Source organism: Stegodyphus dumicola, chromosome 5 (genome assembly GCF_044657685.1).
Source record: "Stegodyphus dumicola isolate Sdum_Otavi_A_Nest chromosome 5, ASM4465768v1".
Lineage (NCBI taxonomy): Eukaryota > Metazoa > Arthropoda > Arachnida > Araneae > Eresidae > Stegodyphus > Stegodyphus dumicola.
Window position 1 is genome coordinate 52,155,928 of NC_140772.1, and position 18,540 is coordinate 52,174,467.

An 18,540-nucleotide genomic window follows, 5' to 3' on the forward strand; every position below is an offset into this window, starting at 1 on the left:
ACTAATAGGTATTCACTTTTATTTATTTATTTTTTAGAAAATAATTAATTCTTTTCATTTTTAGAAAATAATGCTCCACTAGAAGCGAACTTTACAACTGCCATGTTGAGTGGCAGCAGCCTCAAGCAAATATGCAGTGGCTACAAAACTTTAAAAATTTTACCCATGTACTTCAAATATCAATTTTTAACTACTTAAGTATATTTTATTTTGTACTAAGCATTTGATTTTTGCAATAAAAAAATGTGACAATTTGTGTACCCAAATCATCAAAATAACTTGACAGTTAAAGGGTTAAGGAAATATTAAACATAATTTAAGATTACTTTACTTTCTCTAAAATAAAAAACCATATCTTTTTTTGAGACTGACTTTAATAGGAGTCTACTAATCACCTAGACATACAAGGCCTGGATTTAAGGCCCCAAATGTTTTAGGGCGGCAAATCATCTTGTAGTTACTTATAAAATTGTTATTCTTTATCAAAGCAAGGAAAGTGGGAGCTTCTGATGAAAAGTGGTCTTTGGTGCCCTGCCGTATTAGTGCTCCAGATCAATTAAGTTAGAGAATTAGATAACTAAAGATCTTGTGATTTAGCTCAGATCATTAGTCATGACCAATGAGACTTTTTATAGTTACAAGTTTGCTTAAAAATAAAATATCTATAATATAATTTAATAAAACATAACTCATATGAAAGCTCCTATACTTTAGTTTGAGCTCGATATTTGAAAAGATGAAGACTTAAATAAAAATAAAAGTACTTTAGAAATTTCACTTTTAATTTTGTTGCAAGAAATTTATTACAACTACCTGTGCTATCTAAAGCAAGTAACGTATTCAGTAGAATAAAAAAAAATCAAAGCTGTTATACATACATAACAACCCAGCTATAAAAAGATATCGTCTGCCAAAACTATCTAAGTAAAAACTGAGATTTAAATAAAGGATGAAGAAACGTATTTTGGCTTGTTCAGTATTAATGAAACTGTAAATACAAATGGTGATTAATTATCTTTTATTTTAGAGAAGCAATACAAGAAAATGCTAGCGATGCAATCATGAATTCTCTAGTTCCTGCTTTCCAAAAGCTGGCAGACTTCATGGAAAATGTAAGCATGTAAAAAATATATCAGAATTAAGAAAATTAAGTTAGCATTCTTAAAAGAGAAAGTCTCTTTAACAGTTATATTAAATTTAATTAGCAATCTTTCCCTCATTTTCATGTGCTTTCGGTTACTTTGTCCTTATTTTTAATTTTACATTAGATATTGATATTAGACATACTTTTATTTTGATTTAGAGTAATCCATTTACCTAAATATCACTTTGGAAAAGAAAAAGGTTTGCTATTAAATACTAATGCAAGACATCAGCCCTAAACTAATTTTATGAAGGAAATCGACAGTACAAATATGCCATTGATTGCTGTTATTTTAAATAGTTTCTTAATTAAATTTTTTATTTATGACAGGAATCAATTGTAATGCTAACTTTCGCAAATTACGGTTTTAATACTGAATACTGTTATTATGAGAATAAAGTGTATATTAAGTTATTCAGGAAATTTACTTTTTGACATTTATTGAAGATTTATTGCATTTCAAAATATTGTTTTAAGTAGAAAAGGATACCTTTATTTCTATATTCATTTGATTATAAATTTTTTTTTATCATCTATCAAAACATTCCAGATACTTTTACAAACTGTTGAGAAAAGTATTTATTTAACTGCAAATGTAACAGACTCTGTTTAAGTTGTTACTGAATTATCACCACAGCATAGAAATATTACAAAGATTCTTATATTCTTATACTCTATATTCTTATATTTTTTTTGCAGGAATACCGTCCTCACCTTCGAGCTGATATAGGTGTAGGTAGTTTGCCCAATGGTGAATACTTCTACAAAAATAAGCTCGCCTATCACCTCACGGATGCTACTGTCAATGCTGAGAAAATCCACCGGATGGGGCTGTCAGAAGTAGCAAGAATATCACACGAGATGGAAGAAGTAACGCTTTCAAATAAATATAGTATTAATGTTTATAATGAATTTCTATGCTTACTTTCTCCGTAAAGTATTCATATATTTGTACCAGCTGGAATCTAGTAAACTAAGATACAAGTTTCTAATGTGTTACAGTTCTTCATTTTGTGCCCATATTCCAAATTATATTCATGCGGTAATCATCTCAGATTCGGGGTAGTATTTTCTAGTCTTCTTTGCTATCATGCAATGTAACTAGATCTAAGTATTAAGCCTTCTAAGTACTACTAGATCTAAGTAACTAGATCTAAGTATTTTGCGACTTGTCGCAAAGACTTGAAGATGAGCACAGTCAGGGAAAAGGTGTAAGACCTTTTTATTAAACACAATATTTTGCAGACGGCAAGGACTTACGACCTTACAGTCACCGACCCCTTGCGGTGAGAAACTTAAAAGATAATATAACACTAAATTCAGATGTAAGAGTAGTGAAAGACTATACAGTTCAGTTTAATCTAACATGTTGACTTAGAACCTGTACCGACAGGATAATAATTCGGCGGCAAAGAATGCGAAGCCGATATTCAAGATAACAGCTAGTAGAAACAAAAACGTGCGCTCACAGTAGAGAAACCTCGCTCTGATTAAACTTTTCGCTTGAGGAATAAGAGAAGACAGAAAAGGCTAACAAATTACAGAGGCTGTTCACACGTTTTTCAGACGATGTATATTGTATTCACAAAACAAATTACATAAAATTCTTGTGTTTTAAATATTCTATTTGACATCCCTTATTCTGAACTATCTTTCGACACCGCAATTTCCAGGATAATAATGCCTTTTGAAGTGGCAGAAGCGGTATTCTATCCCATTCCTCCCGAAAAGCTTTCCAGAGTCCTGTTAGGGTTTTGGGACAAAATTTGGATAATGCAGTTTTTAAAAGTCCGAAAGCACGAAAATCCATAGGTGACACATCGGGAGATTTAGTAAGGATATCAGTGAAGCGTATGGCCTTGATTCTAGTTTTTTGTTCCATTTCTTTTAGGAAATTTACAGTGGATTTTGATGTGTGACTGCTAGCTTTGTCCTGATGGAGTCTCACAGATTGATGGCACTGTGGGTAAAGCGATGGTATTTCATTCAGAAACATTGGCGATAAAATATGTTGCTGATAATATTTGAAGTTATTCTTGCACTCTCTTTATTTTAAACTTGCTATTATAAGAAAAACCAGCAACAATCATGAATCCCTTAGAAAAGCTTTCTTTCGATTCTTTGAACCATGTACCTCAATTTTTGTCTCCCCTTTTATGATAATAAATGGCTCTATTTTTGTTACAATCATTTAAAAACACCCATGCTTCATCTATTGTGACAATTGTTTTCCATTTTTCTTTGGATAAGTGTTTCTAGTGTAGAATTCTGCAGCGTGTCCTGCGTTGAGTGATATGCTTTGGAAGAAGACGATGTACATTGCGTTTTTTCGCTTTCTTAAGATTTAAATCAACGTTTATCATTTTGTTTACAGTAGACACCGAGCATTTTAATGATTTTGCAATTGTCTTTTGAATAGGAGGATTTTCTTTTAACATTAAACAACGTACCTTTGCAATAGTCGAAGATGTCCGTTTTTTCCTTGGATATTTGTTTGGAATTTTTGTCCCACTTGAGGCTCCAATTTGACGTCTTCTTCCTTTCTTGTTGATGATATTGCCTATCGACGCTTTAGATATCACAAAGCCATGACTCTCACATCGTTTTTGGATAACGGAGTGTGCATATTTCTCTTCGGAAAGAGCGTAAATGTAGCCTTCGAACCACTGCTTTGTTAAATTCACCATTTTGAATAAAAACAAAACTTTCAAGCCACAGACGATAATTTTGACTTTTAAAAACATAGTACAATTGCAATGACTTCTTTTGGGGCAAAGGCCCACCAGCGGCCGAGCGGTAAAGACGCTGAACACTGGTAGTTCGGTCCGAGGTTCGAATCCCGCGAACGGGCTGGCTGCATGGGCGTTTTCGTGGTTTTCCCCATGTGTAACGTGTATACGAGCCAGTTTCCCTTAGAAAGTCCTCCACGAAAGGCATCCCTGCCCTTAGGCAGATAGCCCTAGTGTGCTTTGCCATAATTAAATACACCAAAATACACCAAATCTTTTGGGGCAAAGAAGTTTTTATTACCGCTTACCAAAATCGTCTAAAAATGTGCAAACAGCCTCTGTATAATAGTTATTAGTAAAATGAATGATACTCTACAGTATGTATGTTGTCTAACGTATTATATCTGTTGTTTGACGCCGAGACTGTTGCAAGTCATCTCATACTCGGTGTAGTATGTGTATTATAAGTGATTTCTTATGCATGTAAATGCCTTTTAATTAGCATGTTTAAACGTGGTACAGAAACTCTGTTTTTAAAGATACGTTAATGAAACAAGTCTCACGGCTTAGGGAGAAGTTTGTATCCATCTTCAAAACGCTAATCCAGCCTTACAAAGGAAAACGATGAAAAGGCAGTCGTACGCTATATAAATATAGAAGGAAGGGAATCTGCTGCCGTTAATCACCTTAACTAATGCTTTAATGAGCTAACAACCAATCTTACAAACAGTCTTGCAAAATATCCAGACACATTTAGAGTTGCCTCAAAGAAGAAAACGTGACCGTAGACGTTTTCGCAGTTTAGCACGCAAAAAATTTTAAATTTTGCAGTAAAGTTGGGAAGTATCTCTACAAGCGGTTGCTGGGCTCCAATGATATGAAAATTTTGTTTGTTTAACATTGCCATAGCTGTGGAACATGGCTTCACTGGAGCGCACGAATCTTTCTACTGAACTATTTTACTCTGGTTTAAAACGCACTTTCTCGGAAAACGCACTTTTTTCCACTCTGTTTGTTGATGTAAGGGTATTCGCATGTTATGCTGTTGAAAATATGAAAGCTTACACAATACTTTCAACACAGTCACTTTTGGCATTGCTGAATTCAATACTTACTTTATCCATTGACCAGCAGTGGCTTCTCTGAAATACGTCAAGCACACTTTAATTTTGTTATTAGATACATGCCATCTACCAGAACTCATTAAACAAGAGTCCAGTTTCGACAATCTGTCGACAGCACTTAGTTATGTTATTCTTACGTGATGGGTCTTTTCTAAGCCCTTTACGAATCTCTTGCCGCACTAGAATGGCAGATTTTAAATTGAATATTTTAAATGGAAAACAAAGAAAGCCTTTTCTTGCTATATATGATGGGTCTTACATAAGCCATTCACGAATCTCTTGCTGCACCAGAATGACAGATTTGAATATTTTAAAACGGAGAACATAACCTTTTCCTGTTGACCATCATCTTGAAAACAAGCCATACGGATCGGCAACAATAAGTATGAGAAACGAATTTCCAGTTAAAAGATAAATTTGAATAGTTTCTGCTGCTGACAACGAAGACTGTATCTCTGTGCCCGTGAAGGGTAGAAATAAATGTTTTATTAACTTAAGAAACAGCATCTTGTACGCCCTATGTTACAACAAAATCGAGTTCTTTGTATCTAAGATATATGTTTCACAAGCTGGCTAGTTTCTCACCATTTGCATTGAGCTACAAACGAACGTAAAGCAATCTATCTCTGCTTTTATAAATATATCTAACTTTTCAAAATTTTGGGCTTGTTTAAGAATTAATCTAAATATTTTACATCTAAATTTTGTATCTGTGTAATTAATGATTTATAAGAGGGTTTTGTTTATTTAAGTAAATAACTTCATAGCCATATCATTAATAATTAGCTCAATTATTTTGTACCTATGTAAATAAAATTAAAGAAATAGTTAAGTATTTTACTTAATTTGACACTCAAATCACTTAATCTTGTATCTTACTATATACTTTTGAAAAAATCCTTAAAGCTTAAATAGGGTACTTTAAACGCACACATTTCTGTTAATAATTTTTTAATTTAAAACGTTTTTTAATCATCCTTTTCTAAATATAAGCATTGATAAAGCTATTATTAAAATTAATTAGGATTCTATTTAATACAATAATATATTATTAGTAAGAGCCCCGATAAAAGCATTTAAGGTTACTTATAAAATGGAATATTAAAATTCTGAGGATTGTTTATTCTAGACCGAAATTAAACTAGAAATTACTTTTGCTTAGAATAAATTTTCTTTATATAAATATGCACATTTATAACTGGATTCGATACAAGTTATTTATCGTTAAACGTAATTTGTAAATAATAAACATTTGGTATTTTACGAAATATATATAATATTTTCAAACTAATGTCATTAATTCAGCAGCGACATCATCTCTGCGTTGCTTCTACTTTATTATAAATATTTTTTATTTATGTTTCAAGTTTAGGCTGCAAAGATTTAGTAGCATAGAATCTTTTTAATAAGAAAATTTTATATTAGAGGTTTTTATGTGTTTCCATTAATTTTATAGGTGATCCGAGATCTGGGATTGAATTTAACAAGACAGGAATTTAGTAATCACCTGCGAAATGATTCTTCTCAATTTTTCACTTCAGAAGTAAGGATTTTTATTCTTGAATTCTATATTATGTAAATAACAACTAGGGAAATTTCTTAAGGAGTGTATTCAAACTAATTTCCTTAAAATATAAGGCAAACAGAAAGACTTTAACAAATTTAACATAATTAATTAGAATGACTTTCGGTTTCATCTATTATAAAAAGCCTCAAAAGTATTTTACATATATTATGTGCTGCAAAATCTGATGCACGCAAAATTAACATTGGAAAAGAGATGGAAGAAAAGAAATTTGGAACTTAAATAAATAAAATTACTCAATATCAGGTGGGATCACCCATCATAGCAGAACAAAAATCGTAGCGATGCTTTCTGCTGTAGATAAAAGAATTTTAAACTGTACAGGTAACAATGGTTATTCGAAGTCCTTTCTAGAATTTTGAAAGGAAACTTAACAAATCATCAAAATTCTTATTCGATGTTTATAGAAATTAAAGTGGATTTGGATGGAAAAATCTATCTGTATAATTCATTGCTCTACCAGATTATCTTGATAAATAAAAGTGTTGCGTTCTAGTAGACGAAATTAATATTTTTTTGCTTTGTATAAGAACAAAGATAACATTTAAGAGCTAAATCTCGATTTTATATAGGATGGCATTCTTTTCGTAGTTCTATAAGGTGGCACACAATCCGTGATTATGCTTCAACCAAAGTGCCTCTTTAGAAGATATTAGCGGTGAGATAAGGTGTGCTTTGGATTTCCCAGGTTTTAGATCGGTGGAGCAGCCATCATATTCCTCTTAAATAATCGAATGATTGGTTTCAGTTCTAACATTTCAATTGTGATAGCCATCAATTAATCTTTGAAACGCTTTTGAAAACCATTTTGCCTCTTTGAAAGCCTTTTAGTTTGTTTTAGATCTTTTCCCTTTATTGTGCCTTCAAAAAGCTGGTTGAAGACGCTCGAGGTGGTCCCAATTAAGTCATGGCGAACTTAAAATTTCTTGAATCAGAGCTGGTTACATTCAGCCATTTCGTACTTCCGGTTTATATCCACAAACATCTCTCGAATTTACATAGAGGGATCTCGCCTATTTGCAAAAAAGGACAGGATGTGTCTCGCAGCACAGAATCCAAACGTTCTCGTCCAGTTGTTAATGTTTGAAAAAGGAAATTTCAAAATTATAATTTAACGCTGTAAAAAATACTTTTGAGTAATGTAACGTAAATAACATAATGCAGTTATTTCATTTCCAGGTGAATTTAATTCATTAATTAAATTGTCATAGATATTCAATGTTCAATTCTACAGTTTTAAATTCCTTCTCCTTCTTATTTCTCCAGGAAGAAGCTTTGAACACTTACCGTGAAGTTATTGAAACTGCAATTAAACCGAAACTATCTCAAATGTTCAAGATTGTGCCACAAAAGATATTAACGTGAGGAAAAGTTTGTTGATTGATAATTTATTGATCAGTATCAATAATGTCTAATGTATGCAGTTTTTTTAAGTGTTCTTTTTGCGGCTGCATTTGTGAACATCTTAACTATTGTTACGAATTTTGTATATATGTAAATAATTTTAGTGAAATTATACGTGAAATTGTGGTATCTGTTGTATAACGTAACACGAAAAGTCTGAAGAGAATGAAGCTCTGCTGAAAAAATAAGATTTCAGGAACCTGAAATCTTATTTTTCCAGCAGAGTCATTTACCTCAATGTCTATTTAACATTGAGGTAAATGACTATTTCCGCTAAACTGACTAGATATCGCCAAGCTGGAGAAGAATTTTGACTTTGGCGACATTTTGGTCCGGTCCCTGTATAACTGTAATTGATGCTCTGTGTAACTGCAACCAGATTAGTCCGATCCTTTCATAATTGTAATTGATACCTATGTTCGGCTCTTACATGTAACTTTGATCGTATATGCATTCCAGTAATATTGAGAAATGAAAGATTCTACAGATTTCTAGGCCACTGAGAGCTGAGGAATATATAATCACGGAGGAGCATCAGTTATTAGTTTTTAGCTCAAGACTTCACTTCGGAGCATTGAGAGGTCTCCGTGCGAACTCACTCTGTACATGCGCATTTGTATTGCATTCTGTTTAACGTTCCTAGTAGTTTTTTCTGTTTAACGTTCTTAGTAGTTTTGTTCTTAGTAGTGGTAAACACTGTTTGCTCTCTGTCGCACTGAGAAGAGCTGTATGAGTACTTTCGTGGAAAGTTCTTAAAACCGTCAAGTGTTCTTTTTGTGAAAATAAATATTATTAAGCTATTATTGGTTACTGACATTTAACTCGCCATCGACGTAATACATGTATTAGTTGTATTAGTCTTAAAGAATTAGTTCTGAAGAATATTAAGGATTTTTATAGAAATTCGCAGTTGACTAATAGTTTTATTTTTCTAAGAGATATTAAACGTAATTTCGAAATAACCTTTCCTTTTATCATTCCCTCATCAAAGATATACTAATAAAATTCAGTTTCAAAGATAACCATTATGTAGTAAGATATTTCTCTAAATTTTCTATTATGATAAACTCGAGTCATAACATTTTGTTACTCTTGAATTCTTATATGTACAATCGAATCTTTGTTTTCTCATTATAATTGCGCATGCATTTTCAGCTAACAGTGTACCTTTTACCTGCCATCCTTTTTGACCATTCAGGATGTTTCTCAATTCTTTAAGGGCAGAAAAAATAATTTTGCCTAAAATTATTATGCAGTAATAGTATATCCGAAAAAAAAATCCCTTTAAAAATTAATTGCAGGTAAATATCCAAAAACTGAGTTAAAAAACAATCAATAGTTTCGAGATTCTTTTAAATATATATTAAATACAAAAAGAAGTAAATAGCAAAGTATTTTAATTATCTAATTGCTTATTAAAAATATAGTTTGAAAAGGTTTTTGTGGTCCGCGAGTTATTTTTATATAATATAGTTAGAGTTTCTCGTGTAATACATGATGAAATAAATTGTAATATAAGTTTATTACAAAATATTTTACCTTCCAAAATGAAAAAAAAAGTATCACAATTTTCATTTTTTAGTCAAGAAATAAATTGAAGCAAAAATTCAATTACATCTTTAAATCATACTTGTATTTATTTATTTTTTTTTTTTTTTTTTTGCAGAGTGGAAAAAATTCCTAACGAAATGGCAACTGGTCCGAGAGCTTACTACTTGCAAGCATCAGCAGACAACTCCACGCCTGCTACCTTCTTCTTGGACACGTCATCTCTGAGAAATATGTAAACAAAAAAACTTCCCATTTTGTCTTTATCTGTATCTAGTAAACAAACTGAATAGAAGAACACAGAAGTCCATTTTTAAAATTTTTAATTAGAATTAATATCTTTCATTTAAAATTACACTGTCTTTCTTGTTTATGATATTTATAGCTATATATAGTTTATAATGTGTTCGTGGTTATTTGCTGTTATTTAGATATTAAATTATCTCATCAGATTTTGTGGAATGAATCATTTGCTATACAAATTATCTCATCAGCTTTTCCGGAATAAATCATTTACTATTCGAATTATCTCATCACATTTTGTGGAATGAATCATTTACTATTCATTAAAACAATCACTTTATTTCCCCATATTGCTCTCTTTTCTAGACCAAAGTATGAAGTGACAACACTGGCAATGCATGAGGGAGTTCCTGGCCATCATTTTCAGGTCTGTCATTATGTCTATCATTATATATATCTATATATAGAGATCTTTCACGTTATGAGCATCATTTGAATCATTTGATTAAATCACCATATATACACTAGTGTGCAAAAACTTAAGCGAATTCCTTTTTCAACATACAACCACGAAACTGCTGAAAAGAGATTTTTACGATCATTACCTTGAAAGCCGAAACATCTGTCGAGTTTAGAATTATTAAAAGTGTTGTTTTAAAAGCTTGAAACGTTTTCCAGAAGACAGGTTCAGCTGTAAGAAAGATTGGTAGCGGGCGGCTGAGGAATGTAACGGTGATTAATGATTTATGTATCGCCCTGCAGACGAAGAAAGATCGAAACCAGACAACGAGCAACATTGCTCAGCAGTTGAACAAGGCAACCGGACGGCAGGCGTTAGATGACTTCATAAAGGCGGCCTATTCGCCTGCCGTTCTGAAAGCTGCATATCATTGACAACAACCCATCGGCGGCATCATTTACTCATTTACATTGGTGTAGAGAATTTAAAGACTGGACTTCTCATCAGTATAATGACATGCTTTCGTTCCATTAACATCAGGGAAAGACAAGGTTGGATGGTCTTGTATGCTTATATGGGGAAGCATTATGATGAACGGACGGACGGAGTTCCACATTTTCGACAGAGTTTCACTTACCGGAAATCGTTACTTACTTACCACCAGCTGAGTTGCTGTACCGCCTGTTATATGACTATCAGCATTTGTACTCAATTGGAGGAGCATTCTATTATCGATAAGCCTAGCCAAAAAGCTTTATAGAATATTAAAATTTAATTAAAAATCAAATAAATTTGTAGCTGAAATTATAAAGTTGCTTTGGAAGATAGGATTGGATTGGATTATTCAAGCACACGAGGGCTATCTGCCTAAAGAGAGGGATGCCTTCGTGGAGGACTTTCTAAGGGAAACTGGCTCGTATACACGTTACACATGGGGAAAACCACGAAAACGCCCATGCAGCCAGCCCGTTCGCGGGATTCGAACCTCAGACCGAACTACCAGTGTTCAGCGTCTTTAGGTAGACTCTCGGAAGATAGATATTTGTGACATGTGGTTATTAAAGAAACTTTGTCAAGACTGACTGTGCTAAATGATTTTTTTTAGATTGCTTTTAAATTTTCACAGTTCATTGCCATCTATTAAGAGTTTTAAGTTTGTTTCGTAGTAACTTACTCTTTTGGAGTTATTTCAGCCATACCTGGGGATTTTCAGCTGTGTGCGGTCGTAAAAGTAGTAGGTCTTTGGCGATTGAAGTTATCCTCCCCGACATTTTTTTTCTTTTTTTTTTTTTTTTTTTCTGGGAAGCCGTTGGTCGCGACTTTGTTATTTATGTATTACAATGCATGGCTACACAAAACTCATGCTGTTGAGGAGCTTCTAAGAAAAGAAAATATCCTTGGAATTGAATAGTCAGCATGCTTTCCTAACTTATATTGCAATCGCTGGAAAAATTGAATCCAAAATTAAGAGAGATACGTACTAATGTAATAATAATATACACTGTAATAAATTTTCAAAAACTTGAAGTTGACAAAAAATAATCACTTCTGTTACCATGGAAAATGTAGTTTTCGTATAATTAGAATTAGAAAATTTTGAAGTGGTACTGCAATCGGAATTCAGAATAAAAGATAACCAACTAATGTACCTATTTTATTTTTAAAAAACTGGCTTTAAGAGAGAAATTATGAATAAATATCTTAAGTCGCTGAGTTCTGAAATTGTTCATGAAGTATTTAATGCATATACGGTTTAACTTTTTATTATTTCGAATTAATTTGAGCAATTGCATTAACTACAATCAATATGGCAGAACGTAAATTTTACCTTATTAGATTTTATACATTTGAGTCGCCTATATCAAATTGGCTTACCATAAATCCGTCAGAAATTTAATATCCCACTATTGGAACATAAAGAAGTTAAAGATCTTAAGACTTAATATAACTTTATTCCTCTTTTTTTTTTCAATTTGATGTGATTATTATAAAAAATAAGAACTTAACAATAAAATATTCATTTACCCTAGAATTTCTATAAGTTTAACCTGAAATATTTCGCTACTGGTACATGTACCCTAAATAGGTGAAATCTATGAAAATCCTCCATTTATTCTTATAATCCACAATTATTTTTACTAGAAAAAATGGAATACTTTTCCCACAATAAACATCCATAGATTGGGGGGCGGTAGGGAAAAGACTTTAAATATGATGAATAATGCTATAAAAATAAAGTAGTTCTTAATTTAATTTTGCCTGTTTTCAGATTTCTTATGCAATGGAGCAAAATGACTTCCCCGATTTTCGGAAATACGGTTTCAACAGCAATGCGTTTATAGAAGTAAGTATAGAAGCAAGTACTGAAGGTAAACACGAGAGACATAAAATTATATAGTTTTTCAAATAATTTAATTAAAAAGTAAGGTGCAAATAATACAATTCACGTAAATTAATTATTTAATATTATTTTGATTAGTATAATTAATTACAAATAACATGATTATTTTGAAGCTAAATTACGCTAAAAAATTTACCGTCGGACTTCAATTTTATTTACATATCAAACATACAATATCCAAAAATATATAAACCTACAAAAATACATCAAAATAATATGCTAAAAAAAGGAATATAATAATTCCATAATAAAGTGCTTATTTTTATTCACAAAAATAAAAATAACAAGCATATACTTAAAATTTATATACTCAAAATGTTTATTAGTTTTGTATCGTAATTGACAAACCATATTTTATAATTATGTTTTAAAATTTAAATTTGAATACTAATTTAGCTGAAAATTTAAAATGCAAATCCTGAACAAGCAAACTGACGATGAGACTAGAATATGCATTAAGAGGAATTCATTATTACCAATTCAAAACAATAAGAATTTTGCGCTTTCGGGAAATTTGTTTATCTTGTTTACAAAATTTGCTTGTATAGGGATATCTATTGCACTATTTTGTTTTAGTATATTAGATTTAAGAGGCTGTTTCACAATTTTAGAGCATTTTTTACCGTGGAATTAATAATTTAAATAATTACGTATTATTATTTGTTCGGTCTCATAATTTTTATGTGGGCTATGTGACTACACCTTGGCTTGTTAAGATAATAAAATAAAACTGATCCTTAAACTATACGATAGTTAAAAGCTCCAACGTGTCGAACATCTCCAGATCCAATTATTTAACTCCTCATAAACGTAATAATTAGCAGATTACTATTGCCCAAAAGCTTTACATGGTCTACAGCAGTATGTTAAAGCAGTATCTTGATTAAGTATATTACATATGTTCATATTTATTACATACTGTATTTTGACAATCTGAAGAAAAGAAACTTTTTTAACAAAATTTTCATTCTCAACATGGACTACCTTTTCTCAACAACATATCTAAACTCTTCACTCAATGCCGCGACTTGTAGCAGCGGTTATTGACAAAAGTGGAGGCAACACTCATTACTGATTTTCTCGTCTTCATCACTTTAATGAAGACTTATTTCAAATCAGTTAACACTGATGCCACGTGAAATCTGTGAAATAAATTTTGCTTTGTTATAGCTTGTCCTTCTTCGTGTTGCATTTTGGATGTCCAGCTGTGTATATTTAGTTTTTCATTTATCACACCTTTCTATACATTGTCATATAAACGCAATATGTTCTTTCTTTATTAATAAGTACATTTCAAGCATATTCAACTTCTGAGTTAAAAGAATATATGATTTATACATGTTTATATCACTTAAACTACATGCCCAGTGCAAATATCCTTCCAATATATCCTTAGAAGTGGTGCATTCCACACGATCCTGCCTCTGGTCAGTAGCTGTCTCGGTGATGACGTGTATGTAATTGAAGTGAATCGTTTCTAAGAGTGTTTCAATGCTTCCAATTATCGGTTGACTGGAAATTCCATTTCGTAATTTGTTAATTCTGAATTTACAGTAAGTAGTTAATCAGTTGTTGTAAAAGTTAATCAGTTGTAGTTAGTTGTAGTACAGTTTTAGTCATATTTAAAATGTTTGATTTGCTGAAGTAAATTTTTTAAATTCAGCTTTTGAATTGCAAGAGCACTTTCTATCAATTTACTAGAAACCTCATGTTTAGGTAAGATTTCAATTTTTTTACCATTTATGTATATGTGCTTTAGTTCCTACGGGATAATTCGCTGATGCAATAGTTTAGATTCATTCTGATGGAAGTTAAGAACAAAAATAATCAGTTTATTTTAAGATAATTTAAATAACTTCATATATTTGATCGTAATGATCATTGGAGTGTTGCTATAAATAGAATATTTGAAATTTTGCTTCAATTTAAACATACGTTATATGAGAAATAATTAAACTCTTTATTTAATTTTATTTATTTATATATTTTTTAGGGCTGGGCTTTGTATGCGGAGTACCTTGGTTATGAATTAGGACTCTATGAAGATCCATATCAAAGGTAAGTTCTTGTTTTTAACGTTTCGATTGAAAAAAATCCAAGGATTTGTTTGTGCGCATTGGGAGGGGGCAACTAAGTTTGAGGAACTTCTGATATGTAAGTAGCTGATCGCATTTAAAAGAATACGTTACTTAAAGTATCTGCTGTTACCAAAGAACGGTAATAGTATTTAAAGCTTGATTATCTCAATCTATTATTCAAGATAAAAATAAGCCAAGTACACAACACAAAGCACACTGTCGATTTCGTGATTCTGCTGGCAGTTCAGACTGAATTCATGAAACACTGATGCAAAAGAGTCCATTCCGAATACAAAGTACAAATATCCAGAATACAAAGTAACTCGAATACAAAGACAGCCTCACTTGTAGAATAATATGCATTTCGAGATAAACATACAGTTTATGTATTATGTTTTAAGTTGAGAGATAAGTAACAAGTAGTCTTAGTGTATATTTTAAACGTTAGCTTACACGCATAAGAAGGGCATAATTTTTAGAAGGGCCTTTCAAGATAAAATACACAAACTTATATTGGGGCTCATTCATGAATTGGCAATATTAACGTATAAGGTTTAACATTTTTTCTTCTACTGTGAAACGTGATTTAATCTTCTAATAGACTTTTAGCGACTTATCGCTTGGTCTACAGGAACTTTCGAAGGATGTAAAAGTCCCTTTTATTTTAAACTTAATAAGATGAACAGAAGGCACGCCTGGTGCTGACACAATCCACCAGCACTTATGGCAAGAAACTCAAAGTGGAAATTCAAATAGCTAATAACCAAAGGCTACACTCGAGAATTTAACCACGAAGTTGGCTTGGAATCCAGCAGCGGGATTTTTAACTATCGGCAAGTACCAACGCCGAAGACAGGAACTCTTTTAACCTTTTAACTATCTCGGGCACAGCACTGATATTCGAAAATGTCACGCCCGAGTATTACTCGGGGTAATTTTTTTTTTTTTAGTGCATCGTATTGTTATACACGATTTTTTTTGTACACGATTTTATTTTGTACTAAACATTTGATTTTTGCAATAAGAAAATTTGACAATTTGTGTACCCAAATCATCAAAATAACTTGACAGTTAAAGGGTTAAAACCCTTTCAGGGGCGGTGGTTTCGCCTTGAAACCGCATTTTCAACATTTTTTTTTTTTTTTTAAATTTAGAAAATTTGGTTTTTTTTTTCCTCGAAACCGCTGTTAAAATTAAATTACTTCTTAAAGCTGATAACAGATGGCAGCAGCAAACCTATCTGGGCATCCATTAATTGATACGAATCGTTCAAAAATATCTTCTTTGGCACACTACTCTTTTTGACCCATTTTAAAAACAAAAAACCTCAAAATTTTTAATTTTTCCACAATATATTTTATCAGCAGGCATCAATGAGTAATGAAATGTCCTTAGTTCACAAAAAAAAAAGTAATGGAACCCTTTTAATTTTGAATGTTTTCATTGCGGTTTCAGTATGAAACCACCGCCCCTCTGGAACATCGAAGAAAGTATTAGATGACGCAGTCGCGAGATTTTTTGCAGTTGTGTTTATTGCTTTCGGATCACTGCTGTAAACAGTTGCACAATATCTTAATTTAAGTGCCTTCAAAGATGAGGATTTATGGAGCTTTTGAGAGAGGGAAAACATTTATTATTTTTTACAGACACAGAGCACACTGAAAAACACTCACAGTTGCGTTTTTATTATGCTTCTCTTAGCGGTCACTTTTCTCATGCTTCTAGTTCATAGTAAAATAATTGTATGCATCTTAATTTATTTTATTTTTACATATAATTTTCTTAGTTTTAAACATAATTTTTAAAAATATTTCATAGTTTTATGCAAGTAATTTAGTGCATTATTAGTTACTTTTTGTCTCATACTTTTTTGTTTCCTGTTTTAAATTTTTTATTTATAATTAAAAATGCGTGTTAATGCAAATATTACTTACTTCATTAGTTGTTCAGTAATTTACTAGTATAATCTGCAATTTGGGTTACGTTCAGATACTTTTCAGCAAAGTAAAGATAAATAAGCAAATGTTTAGTCTTAAATGCTCTAGACGGGCGCTGGTTTCAAGGCGAAACCGGTCCCTTTTCCATAAAGGGGGACGAAAAAAATTTTTTTTAACTCATTTATGTTGTCTATAGGACCATTGCATGTCATTATGCTTACTTTTTCATAACTTTTAAAAAATCATAACATTGCGTCCCTGAAAGGGTTAAGCAAAAACTAGTAACGTGTCCTTTAGACAGAACACGGTCTGGCTTAAAAATCTAAAACTCTCACTTAAATACACGCGAGCTAATTTGCATTCTGGAGGCGAAACAGAAAAAGGTATGTAGCAGTAAAAAAATCTAAGCTTGAAATAAGTGTTATGTAAATGAAATGAATACCTTCTGGCTGAAGTTAATTTAAAGCAGAAATATTTTTCGCATTTCGAAGGATAAATACTACTGGCTTTTTATATAATATTTAATATGTATTTTATTACTGTCATTTAATTATATAATTACTGTCATTCATCTCAAGTAGTAAAAGAATGGATTGGATCCGTTGATAAAGAAGAAAAGAAGAGTTAAATTAAGAACTAATTCTAAGGGTGCTATTTCAAACAAATCTGAAACTAAGGGGAATTTTCAAAAACGGAATTTTTTTTCTAGCAGACGTAATAATTCGGAACTCAATAGAGTATTTCCACCGAAAATTTTACATTTTTCATAAAGTTTTCGATATATATTGCCAATGATTATAAGTTACAGATAAAATTAACTGAATCTAAGAATTGAAATAATATTAAAATACATTGTTTCAGTTTGTGTATTCTTCTGAATAACTGAATGCTTTTTTACAAAACAAATATCAGATACTTGTTATTCTGCAGCAGGAAAGAATTTTAGCAAACTCTATTCAATAAAATAAGTTTTTAGTTTACTGTCTCTTTCCCTTTCGTTAACGCTATTAAAGATTAGTTAATATGGTAGACGATAATTAGTTCGCTATGTAATTGGATTAAAACAGATATAGCCTTTAGCCGCTTAATACAGACGTAGAAAGTAATTGTATTTTAAATCATAGAAATTGGGATTACTGCTATGTTCTGAGCTTCGATGTGAACAAGTAACAAGCCAATTAAAAAAGGCGATGTAAATCGTTACTTTTTTCATAAGGATCTGAAACATTCTAACAGCAGCTTATTAATAATAATTGGTAGAATTCAGTCCTTATTTGATATTTATTTCAGTTAAAGGAGCTTAATCGCCCTAAAAGACATTACAAATCTAATTAGTTGATTAAATATTAACACGATAATTTTATTTTTGATGAAGAGAAACTTACGCCATTGTCTCTCAAAATTACCCGAATGATTTTTATTCAAAATAAGTCGAAAAAAGACTGAGTTTAATTGATTAATAAAATTGAAACAAATATCTTCTGTTTATTGAGAAAACGTTTTCATTTGTTTTATTGATGAGCATAATTAATTTATTACTTATTTTAAGGTACGGACATCTGTCGGAAGAAATTTTCAGAGCTTGTAGAATGGTTGTTGATACAGGCCTGCATGTCTTTGGGTAAGTGCTATTTTTGATTAACGTAATAAGCTTAACATCCAACGTTTTAAATATCTGTACGATGGCGTTATTTAATTTCTAAACGATAAATTTAAAAACAAGTAAGTCATTGGTGTTTTCCTACCTCAAGTTCCATATTAAACTATTAAGAAATCCAGGCTGTAATTAGACAATAATAATGAAAACTTTCAATTTTTATGAGATATAACGTTAAATCTTTACCTCTGAAAGATGTGAAGAATTCAACTAAAACTCAAAGCTCGTAA

The 18,540-nt window shown here is 31.5% G+C and overlaps 1 protein-coding gene across 2 annotated transcripts in view; it reads left to right on the forward strand.

Moving 5' to 3' along the window:
• The window catches only part of LOC118195841 (uncharacterized), a 69,852-nt gene that overhangs the window by 40,654 nt on the left and 10,658 nt on the right, over positions 1–18,540 (forward strand). For both annotated transcript variants that reach the window (XM_085816652.1, XM_085816653.1), the window contains 9 exons: positions 1,028–1,112; positions 1,844–2,014; positions 6,454–6,540; positions 7,849–7,943; positions 9,653–9,769; positions 10,144–10,204; positions 12,507–12,581; positions 14,632–14,696; positions 18,203–18,274. In XM_085816652.1, the coding sequence (XP_085672778.1) occupies positions 1,028–1,112; positions 1,844–2,014; positions 6,454–6,540; positions 7,849–7,943; positions 9,653–9,769; positions 10,144–10,204; positions 12,507–12,581; positions 14,632–14,696; positions 18,203–18,274 (828 nt within the window). The remainder of the gene's footprint in view (positions 1–1,027; positions 1,113–1,843; positions 2,015–6,453; positions 6,541–7,848; positions 7,944–9,652; positions 9,770–10,143; positions 10,205–12,506; positions 12,582–14,631; positions 14,697–18,202; positions 18,275–18,540) is intronic.